This window comes from Kryptolebias marmoratus, linkage group LG7 (genome assembly GCF_001649575.2).
Source record: "Kryptolebias marmoratus isolate JLee-2015 linkage group LG7, ASM164957v2, whole genome shotgun sequence".
Classification (NCBI taxonomy): Eukaryota; Metazoa; Chordata; class Actinopteri; order Cyprinodontiformes; family Rivulidae; genus Kryptolebias; species Kryptolebias marmoratus.
Window position 1 is genome coordinate 15,456,061 of NC_051436.1, and position 19,271 is coordinate 15,475,331.

At 42.2% G+C, this 19,271-nt stretch overlaps 2 protein-coding genes across 8 annotated transcripts in view; both read right to left on the reverse strand.

Annotated features, from left to right (window-relative positions):
• map4k2 (mitogen-activated protein kinase kinase kinase kinase 2) overlaps nt 1-7,269 on the reverse strand; it is a 46,882-nt gene extending 39,613 nt beyond the window's left edge. For all 4 annotated transcript variants that reach the window (XM_017427083.3, XM_017427085.3, XM_017427084.3 and 1 more), the window contains exon 1: nt 6,937-7,269. In XM_017427083.3, coding sequence (XP_017282572.1) covers nt 6,937-7,029 — 93 coding nt within the window. In that variant the 5' untranslated portion in view covers nt 7,030-7,269. The remainder of the gene's footprint in view (nt 1-6,936) is intronic.
• A 1,641-nt stretch (nt 7,270-8,910) lies between these two features.
• On the reverse strand, nt 8,911-18,614 carry men1 (multiple endocrine neoplasia I). 4 transcript variants are annotated; one of them, XM_017426986.3, is made up of 10 exons: nt 18,418-18,614; nt 16,823-17,301; nt 16,431-16,639; nt 14,655-14,783; nt 14,397-14,437; nt 14,229-14,316; nt 13,112-13,248; nt 11,784-11,925; nt 10,232-10,405; nt 9,607-10,137 (listed from the first exon to the last, which is right to left on the reverse strand). In XM_017426986.3, the coding sequence occupies exons 2-10, from the start codon at nt 17,256-17,258 to the stop codon at nt 9,607-9,609; spliced, it is 1,887 nt and encodes a 628-aa protein (XP_017282475.1). In that variant the 5' UTR covers nt 17,259-17,301; nt 18,418-18,614. The 4 variants fall into 4 exon arrangements, with proteins under 4 accessions (XP_024864036.1, XP_017282475.1, XP_017282474.1 ...); XM_017426985.3 differs by having other exon boundaries at nt 16,823-17,306; nt 18,418-18,612; XM_025008268.2 differs by lacking the exon at nt 18,418-18,614 and having other exon boundaries at nt 8,911-10,137; nt 16,823-17,258.
• Nucleotides 18,615-19,271: the final 657 nt, after the last annotated feature.

The window sequence follows — 19,271 nt, forward strand, 5'->3', positions numbered from 1 at the left end:
GCACACCAACATGTCCACTCACTGCACACCAACATGTCCACTCACTGCACACCAACATGTCCACTCACTGGACAACAACAACAACAGGTCAACTGTCAGACTCTTCCTAAAGTGAACTGTACCAACTGATAACACTTTAAGACCTCACTAGGTAAATGTCTACTAAGTGTTGGTTTAAACAGGTTTTCTTTTATAATTCAGAGGAAAAGAAAATCGGATGAATAAAAAAGGTTAAGACCCCTACCACTCCAAACCTGTCAACATTAACAGTTTTAAACTATTAGAAAAGATCAGACAAACTCAGGATTAAACATTCGAGCTTTTAGTCATATCAGAATCTATATTTAGCCAAATGTGTAATAAAATGTCTAGTTTTCTATTTTTTTTAGGTAAACAAAAAGTTAAATTAGGTTCTTGATTTAGTTTTCTAACATGTTATTGTCAAAGGAATAGGTGACAACATTTTGATTACATTTAATATCAAAGGATTTTGTGTTCTCTGCCTTTAATAACAGTGAGAAACAGACCTGCTGTAAAGGTAGTTTGTTACAAAGATCTCCCTCTTTGTGTTGTTGATGCTGATGTTTAGAACGTTGTGGAGTCGGGTTACAGTCTATTTTTCAATGCATTGCAATGCAGGCATGAATGATTTCAAATCATCTTATAAATGTCAAAAATCAACTATCATATAATGCCTTTAACGCCATGTTAAGAAAGATAAAAAGGAGAACTCTGAAATGCAGAAGTGCAGCGCACAGACCATTTATGGTGTGCACACAAACAAGAGGCATCTTTTGTACTCAAAGCCACTGTTTGTTAGCACTTTGACTTCTGTAAGGTTCAAGGAAAAATGACGTTGACAAGAGCCACATCATTGCCGCTACTGCTAACCGCAAAATCTCGAATTGGCGATCGAGAGGGAGTCTGCAGAGTGTATCAAAACGTTTGCAGCGGGGTATGATGTGGGCAGCAAATAATGGTTATGGCTTAGAAAACAATCTTCCAAGCCATGAACACAAAAAAGGGCTGCTATTTTCAAAAACTGGCCACACAAACTCTCAGAATTCAGTGAAACTGCAGCTAAAAAGTTGTTCTATCACAATTTTGAGTCACCAACTCATCTCAGCCCAGTGAGACGCTCACTAAAGTTGCAACTTTTGGAGAAACGATAGAATGTTATGGTTCTGTGTTAAAGACACCAACACAGCCATTCCCACACTCTAGAAGCAGACCAAAACTAAAATTGTAGAAACTCTAAAGAAAGTGGGTCAGACAGCTCCAACCACTGCAACAGAATCTAATGTCACTCTGCTCTCAGCATTTTGACTCCTAAAATCTTCTGTTTTCTACTGCAGTGTGGAGCAAAATAACTCGCTTCTTTTAGGTCTGAGATATTTTATGCTCGTGGTTTTGTTTCATAATTGCATCGCAGCCATCTGTTTGAAATGTGAGGGGACTAAAGAGTCCCACTCCTATTGCAGAGCTCCACTCTTGGACGCTGAAAGTCTGTTTTCTTGATAGCTTTGCATCAGAATATTTTGTCCAAGACAAATGATTCCAAGGATTCTTGTGTTTTACTTGAGTTAAATGTCATTTATTAAAATCTGTGTCTATAGTGGAGATTGAAAAAATACATTAAAACAAGGCAAACACTGGAATCTTTGCGAGATTTAAGATATAAGTTCATGTCTATGTCGGCTGGGACTGCCTTCATCAGATAAAAAGTTGCGACCCTCACACACTGGTCGTGTTTATTTTCATACAGAATTATTTTTGAAAGCTGAACTGATGCAGCCCAGTTAGGAACTCTTGCAGCTGAAAATACTTGTTAGCATTTGGTTGTGGTTGGTCAGCCCCACAAAGTGACTCGGCTCAGACTACACAGGAGCTCTGAGCCGACTTTCCTCCTGAATCCCAGCAGTATAATGCAAGTCTATTGAAAGCCCACACGGTCACATGTCCAGAGGTCTCAGCAGTTCGAGCTCCGCCAAACCCACCGACTGCAGGAGTGGGAAGTAATAATACGCCATTGTCTTGTACTGTACGTAGCACAGCTCCCATTCTAAGCTGAAACACAAGCTGTAATATGTTTCACTGTCAAGAGTGGTACAGAGGTGGAGCAGATGACAGTCAGCTGACCACACCTGTCCTTGGAGCTGTAATCTGAAGTTTGGCACCACAATCAGCTGTCACTGTGCTGTTTGAGCACGATTGTATTTATTAAGTCATATTTATTTCTGTTAGTGTTATGATCTTTGCATGTCTGTATGAATGTTTTGGACCACTGCAAAACAAGTCTACCTACAAGTATTAATAAAGTGGCCTTGATCTCGATGTGGACAATCATCTGAGTGTTTAAGTGGAAAGGGTTAAGCTTTCCATCATGTTGACTACATTTTTCCTTTCCTCTTTCTGTTTGACAAATAATCTTTTCACTATATCCTCTTCTATGGCCTCTCTTCTTTGGCACAATTTTAGAAAACAGAATCAAAGATTAGCTCGACTGATTGTTCATCGAAAAAGTTGTTTTTTTTTCCCCCTAATATACAGACTTGTTAAAAAAAAACACACCAGTTTACACTCACTTTAAATTTTACCAACACCTGACTGGAAACTAAGCTTTATTTAGAAACTTTCCATACACAACAAAGGAAAAACTAAAAAAAAAAAAAAAGATAACAGAGCGCTTTGCTCTCAGACTGCAGGTTAACTTGTGGTTCCTAGAGTTTCTAAAAGTAGAACAGGACGCAGATCTTTCAGTTCTCAGGCTCCTCTCTTGTTCCTCTTCCAGTCTCAGTCTGTGAGGCCGACACCCTGTCTACTTTTAGTCTTTATTCTTTCCTTTTTGATAATTCCTAGGACTTGGGTTATCCTTAGCTCTTTTGCTATGCTTCTATAGTGGATGAGTAGTGATGTCAAAAATGTTTATTCTGCTATGATGGATGGGTAAAAATGACTGCGCACTGAGCAGAGCTATTTTATTAATGAAATATTTTCACTATAGTTTTCATCAACAACCTCCCTAAAGGATAGATAAATAAAATCATCTGTGTTTTATGGAAGGTTTAAACCTGTCTCTGTGTATTACACCTTCAAACCTTACATATTCGATGTTTAATCTAGGTGTGAATATTGACTTTAAGAGTTATCAGAACGATGACTAAAAAGCCTGACATTTTATATCACAGCTGAATAAATCTAATGTAGATTTACTTCACTAGAATCACATTTAGTCGACTAAAGCTAAAATGGCAACTGATGACTAAGATATGAGTAAAACTAACATACATAGTCAAAAGCCTAAGTCTAAAAAATAAATAAAAATTTGCTGTCAAAACTACCCCTGTACTGAGTACAAGTATTTAGCATAGATTAGTACAAACAGATTGGCTTATTGGTATTATTCTCAGACTAAGGCCAGGACCGGAGCATCAAACTACAGATGGAGTTCAGACGGTCGGGTCGGGAACCTTGTGCTTCAGGGTGAAAGCAGAGACTGTCGGTCAGGCTGCTCGATTATGGAAAAAAATATCCAGTTGCTTTAATCAATACTGTAATCACTATTCATTGAGTTTGGAAATACTGTATTTATTGCACCTAAAGAATAGTGAACGTCCTTGAAAGTGAAACTTTCTGTTGAAGACTAAAGTAGAGTCTGATTGGGCAGCAGAGCGCCCCACGTCTGTTGTCAGACAGCGGGCAGGGAGATAATCTAACCAGGCAGCAGGAGGGGGGGGGGCATCCTGCACCAGAGACTTTGAGGGAAAACTCCAGAGTCTCTTTCCTGTCCTCTCAACTCCTCAGCTCAGTGGAGGCAGACGTACGCCCAAACCGAACCTGCTTTTGGTTCTACTAGAGGTTTCTTCCTTTTAAAAGGGAGTCGTTCCCTTTCGCTGCCACCCATGTGTTGACTCCATATGCAAAAACAAACAGACAACATAATCTGCTGGTTTCCTTAGATCAGTGGTGTCCAATCCTGGTCCTGGAGGGCCACTACCCTGCAGGTTTTACATGTTTCCCTGCTCTTCATCAAGTCTTTGAGTTCTGCACAAGCCTGGTACTCACTCAGTCATTCAAGGCAGGTGTGTTACAGCAGAGAAACACCTAAAACCTGCAGGATGGTGGCCCTCCAGGACCAGGATTGGATACCACTGCCTTAGACAGACAACTTTTACCAAACTGACAATGATGTGCTGATTTATCCTATTATAACTGGTTTGAGTGCAGTCATATTTATAGTCTCTTCCATACATTTTACAATCAAACTACTTTCGTACACTTTGTGCTATTTTGACCATTCGTATATCGAAGTGTTCGGTTCTATCAAAAATATGGTGATCTGACCTTTAGATTTAGTAACTTCAATACTTTTTGAATTATTTAACTTAATTTACACAGAAACATCACTCTCTTTGAAATCTGCTTCAGCAAACCTGCCCTGATTTGATCTCCTTCTGTTAACTGGACTTGGAGCTTTTAGCAAAGTTTAGTACTGAGTTACCATTTTGCTCATTTTTTGCTTTCAGCTACTGTTTTGCTGATTTTAGCTTCTGTTCTGCTTACTTTTATAAATCAGTTAGCAACTCATTCACACTGCATTTCCGCAGAAATCAGTAAAGTCCTGTTTTAAACCTTCAGTCCTTTCTCTCAAACAGAAATATACAGTAGTAGTACCTTCGTCACAGAGAGCTTGAACAACAAACAAGCACAAATTAAAAGGCAAACAGTGTTGTTTTAACAGTTGTTTCAGTCCACCGCTTGGTACAGCGGTCACCATGAGCAAACCACCACATTGCAATCATCATTTCTATCAACACAGAGAAGTCTGACAGGAAAGACTGTGGGCAAACGAAGTCTGAGAAAATGTGAATTATTTGTGCAGCTGCTGACGTCCAGTGAATGCTTAATTTCCTCCTGTCTGTGTGACAGTTTTTACATACTGAACCTAAAAGCTCTTTGGAAAATTAAAGTTTAAAGTGTTTAAAGACTTTTTTTATGTTTGTGATCTTTGGGCCCTCAGGGGCCACTGCAGTAAAAACGTCTGATTCTGTTCTGGACATCACTGCATGGACTCAGGAACACTTCCACAGATCATTGTCTGTAAACACAGCTCACCCTGACATCCACTGATGCTGCTTAAAGCTCTATCAGGCAGAGAAGAAGCCAGATGTGAACACCATCCAGAAACTCTGCTGTCTTCTCTGGATCAAAGCTCGTTTAATATGAACTGAGGGATATGGACTGTTCTGGGGTCAGGGGAATTGAAATGTGAAATTCTTTTTGAAAAGCATAGATCCCACATCTTCTGTACTAAAGAGGAGAGGAACCATCCAGCCTGTTATGAGTGTTAGTTGCCTCTCTGATGGTATGGAGGTGCATTAGAGCCTCTAACATAACTGTCTTACACATTGGGAAAATCACCATCAATGCAGAAAAGTAACTGCAGGTTTTAGAACAACAAATACTTCCATCCAGATGTCTTTTTTCAGTGAAGGTCTCGCATATTTCAGCAAGACAACATTAAACCTCAGACTGCATCCATTCCAGCAGCAGAGCTTCATAGAAGAGTCCAGGAGCTGAACTGAGCTGCCTGCAGTCCAGACCTCAACAACTGAAAACATTTGATGCTTCATGAAACAAAGACGAGAATCATCCATCATACAAGAATGGGACAACATTCCTCTAAAACCTCCAGCAGCTTTGGAGGGAAGCACCAAACCTTTCTGTAACTGGGGTTCTAAAATATAACAGTTGTCCTGATATACTTCCTGGGCTGTTGCTGCTACACCCACAGAGGATGGCATGTCAGCTCATATCAACTCTCCTAAAGGTTGTCACAGATTTTCCCCCAAAATAGAACAATCTCCTCTTTATAATAGTACATTTTTAAGATACTTGTATTCCACTTTTTTGAAATATCATTCTACAATCGCAGCAGTGCTAACACCGAAATGGCTTGTTTTAACATCACCAACTACGGGTGGAGGTCCACGCATCTCGAGAACTGAGCCGATAATGTCTATAATGCCTATAATGTCTCAGTCAACCCTAAAATCTTGCTTGAAGTTGAGACTAAACACCTGCGAAAAGCTGGAAAGCTGAGCTCGACTGAGGGCGACGAAGCAAAGGAAGGAAGAGGAAGCGAGGACTGAGAGAAAGTTAACCGACTTGATTAGTTAAAAGCATTTTCTGAGATTGTGTGGCAGTTGCTGCTCAAAATGGGACACATTAAAAAAAAAAAGAAGCAATCACTAAAAACAGTTTACATCACAGGTCCCTGCCATGTTTAAAAGGTGGATGCAGCAGAGAGTAGGTTTAGGAGACAGATGATACAGACAGAACACAGCCGGGCTCAGTCAGGATGTGTCTATGAAGCGTAAAAAGAAATGAATTCTTGCATAGCTTGAGCAGGATGCACAGGCACCAGGGTGTGCTAACAAAACAGGAAGTTTGCATCTAGACAATCGGATCACTAAGTGAAAGAATATGCAACACATTGCACTGAACTGGTGGATTTAGATGAAATAATCTGTTTGAGCTGTGCATCCGTGATGGGTTTTCACCTTCAGGGGTTTGGATTACACAGAAGCAAGCGTTCTTATTGGTCTGCTGGCAGTATAAGTGAAAGTGTGTGTGTGTTGTCTCAGTATGAAGCAGTTTAAATAGCTTTTATTGAGCCATCAGAAACAGCATGAAACTGCAGCACTGTTATAGCAACAAGCTGGTCAAGTGCAGGGTCAAAGGTCAGGTCAGAACATCAGATTTGGGTCCTGATGGACACTTGTCACCTGAAAGAAGTGTGATCTGTTGGAGGAAATGGACCCAAAGCCTGTGAGAAGCCTGTGTCAAACACAGCTGGATGTCAGGAAGTCCAGCTGGTTTCTTTTTGCAGATGTTTCTTTCTTTCTTTTTTTGCGTTGAAACACTTTTACTCACCTTGAACACATCCCCGTAGGTGCCGCACCCAATCCTGTGGATCAACTCGTAGTCCTCCAGAGGGTCCAGGAACGAGACCCCGATCCTGTCCATGCTGCTGCTGCTGCTGCTGCTGCTGAGGACCAGCTGGCTCCGGCGGCGGCGGGGTTCTACTTACACATCCCGGCTGCGGGGGAGGGAAAACGGCCGAACTCCTGCCACCGACTGGCTGGATCAGGGGGGAGCCGACTAATAGCTGGCGCTTCGATCGGTGAGGAGTTAGTCGAGGACAGCCAGACACGCGCAGCTCAGCGTCCTCCAACACTGACAGAGTTTACAACTACAGGTCGGTCTGAGAGGCTGGAGGCAGAGCGCGCATGCGCACTGACTCCACACTGTGAGAAAAAAGGTAGATAACTTTACATAAGGGTGTTCAGCTGCAGGGTTGATATATATATATAAAACCAACACAAACACACTGGCAAAAACATTATATATATATATATATATATATATATATATATATATATATATATATATAACCTCTCTGACTAGGATTACTTGATATGGATATACAACAGATAAACAACAGAGGAAAGCAGTTGTGGTGGATGTAGCAATACCGAGTGATTGCAACATCAGGAAAAAGGAGCACGAGAAACTGGAGAAATACCAGGGCCTCAGAGAGGAACTGGAAAAGGCCTGGAAGGTAAAGACCACAGTGGGGCCTGTGGTCATCGGGGCCCTAGGGGCAGTCACCCCCAAACTGGAGCAGTGGCTACAACAGATCCCAGGAACAACATCAGACATCTCAGTCCAGAAATGTGCAGTTCTAGGCCCTCAAGCTCCCAGGCCTCTGGTAGAGGACCCGAGCTCAGAGAAAGAAAAAGAGACCACCCGCGGAGGGTGAGAAGGGAATTTATATATATATATATATATATATATATATATATATATATGTATATAATGTTTTTGCCAGTGTTTTTGTTTGTCACCAAATATTTCATGAACAACAGGACATTTAAATGAAATTCTCAGGAAGGAGTCTTTGGATGTTTATCTACAGCTGACTTACTTTTGGATTCAACCCAATTCAAGATGGCCACCTCAAGGAAGTTAAAGACAGCCGGTCACAGAAAACAGAAGAAACTCAGTGCTGCGCAAGCTGCGCAGTACTCCGAGAATCAAGGCCTAGCATTCCTGGAAGGAATGCATATCGCCCGCTGCCTTTAAAGGCCAAAGTGTTTGAAATGAGATCATCTTGTGTTGAGAAGAGACAAAGTTGCAGCTGTTTTGGCCCAAAGAATGTGATATTGTGAGATCTTGGTGACATTGAGCCATGTGTTGCCTTTCAGCTTCAACCTGACCAAACTGAACTCATTATTTGTTAACACGGACTAAATTATAGTTATTTTTTGTGTCAGCTAAGGTCGAATAACTGTGGTGGCCTTTTTGAATCGGGCTGCCTCCGAATGTTAATGAGTCTCAGATGAAAATCCATCTTGAAGGTTTCACTGAAGTCCCTCTAGTGGTTCATTTACAGACAGGGTCGACTCCAACAGTCAGTGCTAAAGTTAAGCAAATATATCGCTCAATGAGGAGCTCCCAGAGTATGTGCTGTGAATGACTCTCAGCTACTACGCCAAATTTTAGTTCAGTTTCTGTAAAACTGACCAAGTTATAGCCATTTTTGTGTATTCTAAGGTCACTTGGCTAACTTCAACCTTGATACCCCTGCTGTCAAAATAAGCCGTTTCTTGATCTAATGAGGCTGTCTGTTGTTCAGGTGGTTCCCCATTTTCATTCATCTCCTCCACGTCCTCACCTGCGACAGCGCTTCTTTTTGGTGCCATCTTGAAACAAACTGTCCGCCTTGCAGAAGAGACCCGGTGGCTGAGGTGGTGCAGTAGTTACCTGGCCTTCAGCCGCTGGTGGAGCTGATTCTTATATATGACAAGTTAAAAAGAGCCTTCACTTCCAGTTTTATTGTTCTATTGCACGCAGACAACTTGTTAAGTTTTCATCGGGCCTTTATTTTTTTTTGCAAATTCAAAAACTAAACGAAACAAATGAAGTCGTAAAACAGGATAAAACAGGGCAACCTAATTTGGCTCCATCTGAACAGTGTCTGGTCTCTCTGGTCTCCTCATTTTATTAGAAATAGGCCTAATTCAGGCATTCTCTAAACTAAAGGCCACCTACTTTAGAAAACAAGAGAAACAAAGTAAGGCAACATCGAGCTAGCAAGATAGAAGCTGTCTATAGAGCAGAGTGGACAATGTTACACAGTAACTATCCTAAATTAATTTTTTTTCCCAAAGATTCAGTCACGACCAAGTTCTTATTGGGTCTAATTGGATTTTTGTGTAAGCAGTACCTTGAGGTTACATCAGTGTGCAACTGGCTGTCAGTTAAAACAAACTAATGGTTTTTACAATCTATCAACACAGGCAAGTCTCTACACAATTTCTTAAGTTAAAAACAATGAAATGTTCAATAATCCTGATCTGATATGTGATGCTGAACTTCATATCATCTGTGCAAGTCAAATGTATTGCTCAGAACTTAAGAGGATGTGGACCGAGATGGTCCTCTGGATGAAAACACCAGTAAAATGAACGTTTCTGAAACAAAAGCGAGTGTTGGTCTTCACAGTATGTCTTCCAGTCTCCTCCCAAACAATCAGCAGGTCTACAGTGACTTGCGCTGGCGCTTCATGAACGACATGGAGTAATCCCCCGCTGGTGTGCTTTTCTGCCTCTTCATCTGGACCTGGGACTGAGCGGTGAGCTGCAGCTTGATGGCGCTGGAGTTCACCTTGGCTGCACAGAGCAGCTCCTTCATGCCTTTCATCTTCTCGCTCTGAAAGGCCACCACGGGCCCGGCTGGGCAGGGTGACGCCTGCTGCTGGGAGGAGGGGGACGAGGCATAGTCCGGGCTGGGGGACTTGGACGTTCCTTCGGTGTCTGCAGCTCGGAGGCCCTGAGAGGAGCGGCGCCGGGCGGCTCCGTCTCCCACCTTCTTGGGCTGAGCTGCTGCTGCTGCTGGGGGGAGCTGTGAGGATGGGGAGGTGGGGGCACCGGGTGAAGGAGAGCTCTGATCCTCCAGCCTGGACTCCCTCCTTGGGCCCCGCCTGCGACCCTCACGGGGGTCCTCACTCGACTGGTCGTCATCGTCCTGGCACTCGGGCTCTTTGGTGATGATAGACACTTTCTGACGCACCTTTAAAACCAGACCAGAAATTGTTTTTTTAAGCAACAAATGCCAACAAATGAGGGTTTGAAGTTCAAACAGAGACCTACTCTGAGTTCCTCACCTGAGCTTCGAAGCGGCTAAGAGACTGGACCAGGTACGTGGCCCAGCCCACATGAAGAACTGGAGTGGGACTCCCCTCCTCCCACTTGCAGATGCCATCATAAAAACGGAGCAGGTGGGCAAAGCATTCTGGGTCCTGCAGTGCTGACAGAGCTGCTCCTGGCTTGGGATGCTCCTGGAAAACAAACAAACAAAACCACAGAGAAACATGACCCAAGTTTGATCAAAATCAGTCTCACAAGATGTTGCTTCCTGAGACAAGCTCTGCTCTGTTGCATCAACTTGCATCACTTTAGTCAGCATTTAATTACAGAGCCTCAAAAAGGTCTTCATCCTGCTTTAAGTTTTCCACTTTTTTTGTTATTTCAACCATAAGTATTTTACTGGGAGTTTATGTGACAGAACAACACAAAGTAGAACATGACTGTGAAGTGGAAGGAAAATATTTTTTTACATGTAAAATTCTGAAAAGTGTGGGGTGCGTCTGGTGCCCCCTGAATCAATACTCTGCAGAACCACCTTTCGCTTCAGTTCCAGCTGCAAGTCTTTTAGGCTTTGTTCCCATCAGCTTTGTAAATCTAGAGACTCGAGTTGTTGCCCATTCTTCTTTGTAAACCAGCTGCAGCTCAGTCAGATCAGATAGAGACCGTCTGTAAACAGCAGTTTTCAGGTCTTGCCACAGATTCTCAGTTGGATTTAGGTCTGGACTTTGACTGGACCATTCTAACACAGGAACATGCTTTGGTCTGACCCATTCCATTGTAGATCTGGTTGGTGAACCTCCGCCCCAGCCTCTAACAGGTTCTCTGTCCTGTATTTAGCTCCATCCATCTCCCCATCAACTCTGAGCAGCTTCTCTGTTCCTGCTGAAGAACAGCATCCCCACAGCATGATGCTGCCACCACCATGCTTCAGTGTTAGTTTGGTCTGATCTGAGCAGAGCAGCTTCTCCCACATGTTTGCTGTGTTCCTACATGACTTGTGTCAAACTGTAAACAGGACTTCTTCTGGTTTTCTTTCATCAATGGCTTCACTCTTCCATAAAGGACAGATTTCATATTGTTTTATAAACTTTTTTCAGTAATCTTGCAGCCTAAGGATTACAAGACCGCAGTACTGACCACTGAGCTATAGCAGTCCCATACTTTTTTATAGCCCAACTGACTAATAATTGTCCTGTGGAAAGATGAGATGTTCTAAGCTTGGGATATTGTTTTACAACCTAACCCTGCTTTAAACTTCTTAGCCATTTCTCTCTGACCTTTCTGGTGTGTTCTTTGGTCTTCATGATGCTGTTTGATCACTAATGTTCTGCAACAAACCTCTGACGCCTTCACAGAACAGACTGGAGTAAAGGGGACTGAACACTGAATTTCCTTCCACTTCACAATTATGTTCTACTTTGTGTTGGTCTGTCACATAAACTCCCAATAAAATACTTTGAAGTTTGTGTTTATAACGTGACAAAGTGTGGAAAAATTCCATCGAATCCTGTTTGTTCTCAACACAATTCAGCTTTTCCGCATCTCTGATCTGATTGAGACATGTCTCACCTTTTCGGTCCCTTCTCCCCCCTCCCCTTCCTCCCCAGGACTGTCGGCAGAAGCCGTCTCCTTCAGCAGAGTGGGGATAACGTCATTTGCGATGTCAAAGAATTCCTTGTAGATCTCCTCATCCTCACGGAAATAGTTATAGCTGCAGGAGCACGAGAGGCTTTGATGAATCAGGGAAATGCGGCATAATAAGTTAAACTGTTTTTCTGTCCAAAACTCAACGAGGGCCTTGGGAGTGGAGCCGATCTTAATTAGATGTAAAATTGTTACTGTGGGTCTGCAGCCTCCAGAGCTCGAGTTAGAGAGAACAACTGAAACGCAAATATGGCGAGAAGTGAACTCTCCAAACAAAAGCCGTGTTATAAACAGGCATATTTCCCTGTGATTGTGCACAGAGGGTGAGCTGAAACCGAAGAACAATAGGCGAGCAGGAAAAAGGAAGCTGATAAACCGGGAGGGAATGCCTGCGCTGGGTATTTATAGCAGCAGCTCACAAGAGTGTGTTTAAAGGTGAGGAGGCAGAACGTTAGCATCCAAGCTGAACATTTCCTGGATGAAGCACAGCCACCGTTCAGGCTAAAAGCAACTGGAATTCTTCCTGATGGGTGCTTTGTCAGGGGTGACCTCAGAGCAAAACACACAGGAGAAATCAACCCAAACATAGCCTGAACTTTGAGGCTGCAGCACCTTACTGTACTGAGGGTGTAAAGCTGAAACTACATTAATGAAATCTCTTCAGTGAATATGAAAAACATTAATAGATGACTGTGCTTTTACTGCCATCCGGTGTCGACCGGATGAAAGAACAACTAAAATAGTTCTGACTTTATGAGTTGAGGTTGTTGCTGAATGCCCTGCCTCCAACACACCTCTTAAGGTTTATCGCCTGCCATGACGGCGAAGGGGCCATAATGTTATTGCTCATGTTTGTGTTTGTTTGGAGCGTTAGCCAAATAAATCAAAAACCCTGGGACAACTCAGTCAACTCAATTTAACATGGCTGCCACAGCTAAACAACAAATCCCCGAGTTTGTTTTGCATAAGGCTGAATCTAAAAGTAAAAATAATAAATGTGTGGGTGTGTTTTAATTAGATGCTCACAGTTTTGAATAAAATGGTTTTAAATGTTTTGAATTGCTTGAGGTGTTCTTAGTTTTTCATGTTGCATCAACTCTTATCCTCTGCATTTAATCATATCATTTTTGCTTTTAAATCTACCCAACACACAGTGCTTCTGTGTCAACAGACGCAGCACCGACAGGGTATTAGTTGGCATCAAGCTCAACTTGTCAGCGAGAGCCTCCCGGACCGTCGCAGCGTGAACTCACTCCTGCATGACCTGAGCAGCCTCGGCCCAGGACTTCAGAGCCTCCTGCACATTCCTGTGTCTGTAGTGGAAACCGGCCAGGTACATGTAGGGGTAAATGTGCTCGTTGTTGTAGTACATCTGAGCAGAACTGACAGCCTAAAGAAGCCAGAGAGAGACACACAGACATGTTTGCAAGTGTTATACTTAACGTACTGAATACATGTGTCAACCTTCATTTGCTATCAGTGTTCAAGCAATACTGTTGAACCATCATGATTTAAGCTGCACCTTTCAACCAGGAATAAGATTAGAAGATAGGGCATTTTGTTCATGTATGTCAGATATGAATAGAAGCTTCTACTATTGTTTTTAATGCCTGTCATACTGGTGGTACTTGAAGAGATTAGTATTTTCTGAGATAGTACTTGTAATACCAGTTTGAGAACCATTGGTCTATGTTGTACCACTGCTACCAAAAGTCAAAGCAAAATATTCCCCTTCAACTGCACACTTTGATGTATTTTTGATGTATTGTTCAACAAAACTTAGAAACCTGTGAACTTAAAAAGACCTCAGAGACACAGGAGGCTCTTCATGGCTGTGGTGGCCGGGAGGAAGTGCTCCTCGGCCGGGCAGCGTAGGGACATGTTCCCATCATTCATTCATTATTGTTCACCGTCATATTTGTAAAAATCTGTACAAGGACAGGAGAGTTGAGAAGCCAGAGCTTCCTAGGAGCTCTGACCCAGTGTATTGTGGACAATGAAAGGTGTGTGAGAAAACGAACAGCTCGCAGCCACGTGACCGCAAACCGGCTTTGTGACTTCTTCTGGAGTATGACAGAGCCTTAAGTCTCTGTCCACATAAGAATGGCATTTTGTGAATACAAAAACAGTTTTTTTTTAATTATGTCAGCCTTATGTAGATAAAAAAACGAATCTAGAAATGATACAGTGTACACAGATAGTTTTAGAAACAAGAAATAAAAAGACTGTTTTGGAAAAACAGCATAGGACTGTGTGTGTCAGGTGTTGTTCTGGAAAACTTGTGTTTACACAGCGACTAAAAACAAATTCAACCTTCCCTCTCCTTGGTTGCTCCTTTCAGCCATGCCAGAAGCTTGTAGGATGTCATACCTTGAGATGGATTTGCAGAGGACTCTCCTTTCCTGGTAAGGGCTCTTGATCCTCGAGGTCTGCTAAGGTACCCATTGCCATGGGATATCTGGTGAAAGATCACGTAAACTGTGAGCTGTTATCTTTGTCGGTGTCACCTTTTTCTGCTGCTTCTCTAAACAGACTCACTTGTCCAGGTTTCCTCGCTCATACAGCAACCAGAGGAGCTTCTGTACGGTCGAAAAAAGGATGTACAAAGGTTAATTCAGTGTAATTATAGCACTGACTTATAGAGTTGCATGTCATTATTGGAGTGTGTATTATTTTCCTCTGAATGTTGTGGCTCCAAAAACAACCTGAACACAGTAAACAACATCGTCGAGTCTTGTGCTTTTTACTGTGTGTGAGTAAAGCTGACATGGAAACTGGAAAAGCGTTGTTGCTAACCTGCTGCAGCTGCAGGAGCTCAGAGCTGTCGGTGTGCAAATCCAGAGAAGGGTTGATGGCACAAACCATGAAGGCCACCTCCATGTTTCTGTCACACTTCATGTAGGAGCCCTTCAGATAGAGCCAGCTCTGGAGACCGGGACAAACAACAGTCATGCTCTGCCCACAGTTCAACCGTTTAAATGCTGTTTTCAGAAGAAATGGTAAAAAAATGTACAGTAGGAAACCAGATGTTTACAGACACAGAACCGTTTTGTCTTCACTATCTGACATTAAATCAGACTAAACCTTTCCTGTTTTAAGTCACTTTGTAGTCCAAAAATTATATCTATTTGTTAAATACCTGAATAAGAGACAGATTTTTTTTATTACTTTCTTCAAAGTCACAAGTTTCCATCTTTCTGACAACAATTTGGTGGATTTTTGTCCCATTCCTCCTGACAGAACTGGTGTAACGGAGTCAGGTTTGTAGGCCTCCTTGCTCACACACTGTTTCAGCTGTCACAAATTTTCTATGGGATTGAGATCAGGTCTGTGTGATGGCCACTCCAAAACACTGACTCTGTTGTCTTCAAGTCACTTTGTAACTAATTCAGCAGTCTGCTGAGGGTCATTGTCCATTTTAACTTTCTGGCTGATGTCCTGAGATGTTGCTTCGGTATTTCCGCATCATGTTCTTTCCTCATGATGCCATCTAGTTTCTGAAGAGCACCAGTCCCTCCTGCAGTCAAACAACCCCACAGCACGATGCTCCCACCCCCGTACTTCACAGTTAGGATGGTGTTCTCAGACTTTTAAGCTTCTCCCTTCTTCCTCCAAATGTAACGATGGTCACCATGGTCAACAGTTCAGTTTTAGTTTCATCAGACCAGGACATGTCTCCAAACATTAAGTTATTTGTCCCTGTGTGCATTTACAAACTGTAATCTGACCTTTTTATGTTACATTGGGAGTAATGGCTTCTTCCTCACTGAGTTTCCTTTCAGCCCATGTTGGTTCAGGACTTGTTTCACTGTGGATCATGACTCTCTGACCAGATTCAGCAGCATCTTCACGAGGTCTTTGCTTTTATTTTTGGGTTGATTTACACATTTTTGCTCCAAAACACGTTCATCTCAGGAACTCAGAACTGACCTCCCTGAGTAGTATGATAGCATGATGTTCCCATGGTGTTTATACTTGTGTACAATTGTTTAAACAGATGAACGTGGAACCAGAGTTGTGGAGGTCCACAGTTCTCTTCCTGATATCTTGGCTGATTTCTTTTGACTTTTCCATCATGTCACACAAAGAAGCAGAGTGTCTGAGGTGTGCCTTAAAATCCATCCACAGGTATGCCTCCAATTACTTCAAATGTTGTCAATTAATCCATAAAAATCATTCAAAGCCATGCCATCATAATTTGGGCTATCCCAAATTGTTTAAAGATAGTAATCTTTAAACAATAAAGATTTCTTAACTTGCAACTTTGAAGAAAATAATAAAAAATGTTGTCTTTTATTAATTTGGCATTTAAAAATAGAAATAATTTTGGGACATAACTGACATAAAACAGGAAAGGTTTAGTCTAAAAATGGTTGTGTGTCCTTTTATACAGTGTACGGAAACATCTGGTTTCAACTGTCTCCAGTGTCATGTGGTCACCACCGTAGTTATGATTGCTCTAGTCTGCTTTTGATTATTTTGACTAAAATAATCAACTGGATTTTCTGCAGAGAGTAATAGCAGCTACTGAACAATGTGTGCTCTGTTTTATGTTCATCCTGAATGACAGACCTTCTCATTGACTCCAGCACTGACTGTTTGTCCTCTGCGGTCCTCGTTACCCTTCCCGTGCCACGTCACCTCTGCGGTCTCCTCGCCATTCTTGCCAAATATCACCCAAGCGTGGTCCTCCGACAGCGCTAGGTGAACATCTTTCAGACCCAACACCTGACAGGCTGCCACCACCGCAAAAGCCACCCCAGAGCTGTCCAGTTTGGTGCCTGTTCAAATGTAGTAAAGAATTACTTTCATCAGTTTCATTTCAAGAACGTCAATTATAATCAACCTGCGCCTCATTGCACTGAATACTGAAGAATACCAGATACCTAATTTTCCTTCTAACCAACTTTTAGGCTCAAAATGCCCAGAAACAGAACTTTTAGGATTGCACTGAGCTGATGTACCTGTGATGAGGCTGAAGAGGGACTGGATGTGAGCTCGGTCCTTAAAGTAAGACCGACTGAGACTGTTCCAGATAACATCCGAGACCTTCTTCACGAGCTCTCTGCTGGACCCTGCAGAGGTCCTCCGAAACTGAGACAGGTCCACTGCCCCGCGGATCTGGGCCGTGAAGCGTTCGTACAGTGCAGAAATCATGCCCAGCTCCACTGTGGGGAAACAAGAGCTGGGACAGTCTGGCTCTAGCGGTTCGAAACGAACTCCTGGGACGTTTATGGGGACAACCCGGTTCACAGCCAGAAAGTGCTCCACAAAGCCCAGTACCAGCGAGAGGAGAGTTAGGTCGGGCTCGGACTTGTGGAGCTCGGCGTCGAAGAGCTGAACGACACCGTCTATCCCCCGCAGTGGAAAGAACTTCTTCTGTGCTGAGTGTAAACCCATGATCCCAGCTGCCAGTCACACCTCTGTAGGGCCGTCTCCTCACCTGCGCTATGAATGAGTGAGAGAAATCAGGTCAGGTTCTCAGAATTATCATCCATGTCATCCCCTTCGAATGTCTACCTGTATACAGATCTTCAAAAATACATAAAATTCACAAAAAATCCATAGTACTCTCACACAACATAAGTATTATGTGTAATGTAGATTTATACAGCTGAAATATATGCAGCAAAATCCAGAAAACTCATTTCTTCTTAGGTAATGAAAAATGTGGAAATTACGCAGACATCATATATACATATGACATACAGTATGTGTTACTGTGGGTTATGGTGAAAGGTTAAACGTCTCATAATGAGCTCGGTGAACTGCCCCATAGCTCCTTCGTAGACGTATATAATAATAATTATTATTATTAGTATCATTATAATAATAATAATAATAATAATAATAATAATAATTATTATTATTATTATTATTATTATTATTATTATTATTATTATTATACACATTCTGATCATTTGTTTTAGCTACAATCCTCCGTTCACGCCACCTCTCCAGAGTGAAACACCTGGAGGCTCATGACTCCAGCTGAGCCGCTCGGCTCGTTGTATAAAACCGGTTACAGACACGGACCAGCCGGGGTGGGCGGGGACCGACTGTAGCAGCTACGTTCATACACTCAACGCCAAGAACCACACCATTACTTTAATAAAGTTGTTTCAGAAAGTTAATATGCCGTGGTTTAACCGGAATACTACAAATGTTTTGAATTATTCAGCACGGGACGAAATATTCTCTGAGGCGGATTTATTTGATAGACTGACTGGTTGACGTGAGCTAACTAGCTAACTCGTTTTTGTTTCTGAAAGTAATATGCACTATGGTTTCAATACGTACAGTACAGTACAATATAGAAATATACAAAACCAGAAATATGGGTATATACGATATGATTAAAAAGCTTAAAATTAGCGGGCTGAATGACGGTTCAGGTATCAGCTAACAAGCTATCAAGCTGCTAGTTAGCTAAACACATTTATTTTAGTTCCTGCATACACTTCTATCAAATACAACACCACGGTAAGCCGCCATAATGAGTTAATCCAAAGTAATATAACACATCTCAATTATAGCAGAGTATAGGACTTTTACATACCAATTTTCTCACAGCACCAACCACATGTTTTTTGTTTGTGTATCTCTTTTACCGCGCAGTTCAGTCTGCCCGAAAGTACCTTCGAGCGTGTTATCGTTGTCGACGTTGGCGCACATGCGCAGATCTCATAACAACGAACGGGTCGCTGTCAAAAGCAAACTGCGTGCCAGGAAATCCCATCCCTATGGTTTGTAGCTCTTGACTACTGGCCCCGCGTTGCCCCGCGTATATGCTGGGAAATGTATTTTTTATGAGGTAGAACCATCATAAACCCCACAAGGGGGCAACATAGATCTCCTAGTGCTACGACATAGATTTCTACTAAATGGAACAAAAGTAAGCGTTACATATTGAAAAACAGGGGCACTTAAAACACGTACTGAAGAATTAGATTAAACAGCAGAAAAGACTGACTTTACAACTATTTTATTTTCGTAGCTACGACTGGCTTTGTGTCAAACTACATAAACACTACTACCCATTAAAAAACGATAACATATTTTTAATAAAAATGCCCAGCATAGTCTTCCTGTTATCTGAAGCAGACTGTCAAACACGTTATTGGTGATATCATCACCAATAACATCGTCGAAGAACCTTGTTCAGGAATATTCTTGCTGCTTTCCATGGCTGTCGGATATTTTTATGCCCATGTCAAAGTGGCGACATTTCTCTAGAAATGACTGATATTTTTTTGCATTGTAAATAAACAAAGGGTTTACATTAAATGTTGATCGGAACTATGAGAAACTGAAGGGTTTGTGCCTTGGTCATTAAAAGTAGAGATAGGCTAAATGTCGTTTTCACCTACGAGCATGATATTGCGGAGCTTCAGTGGAGACCTTGAACGCGCC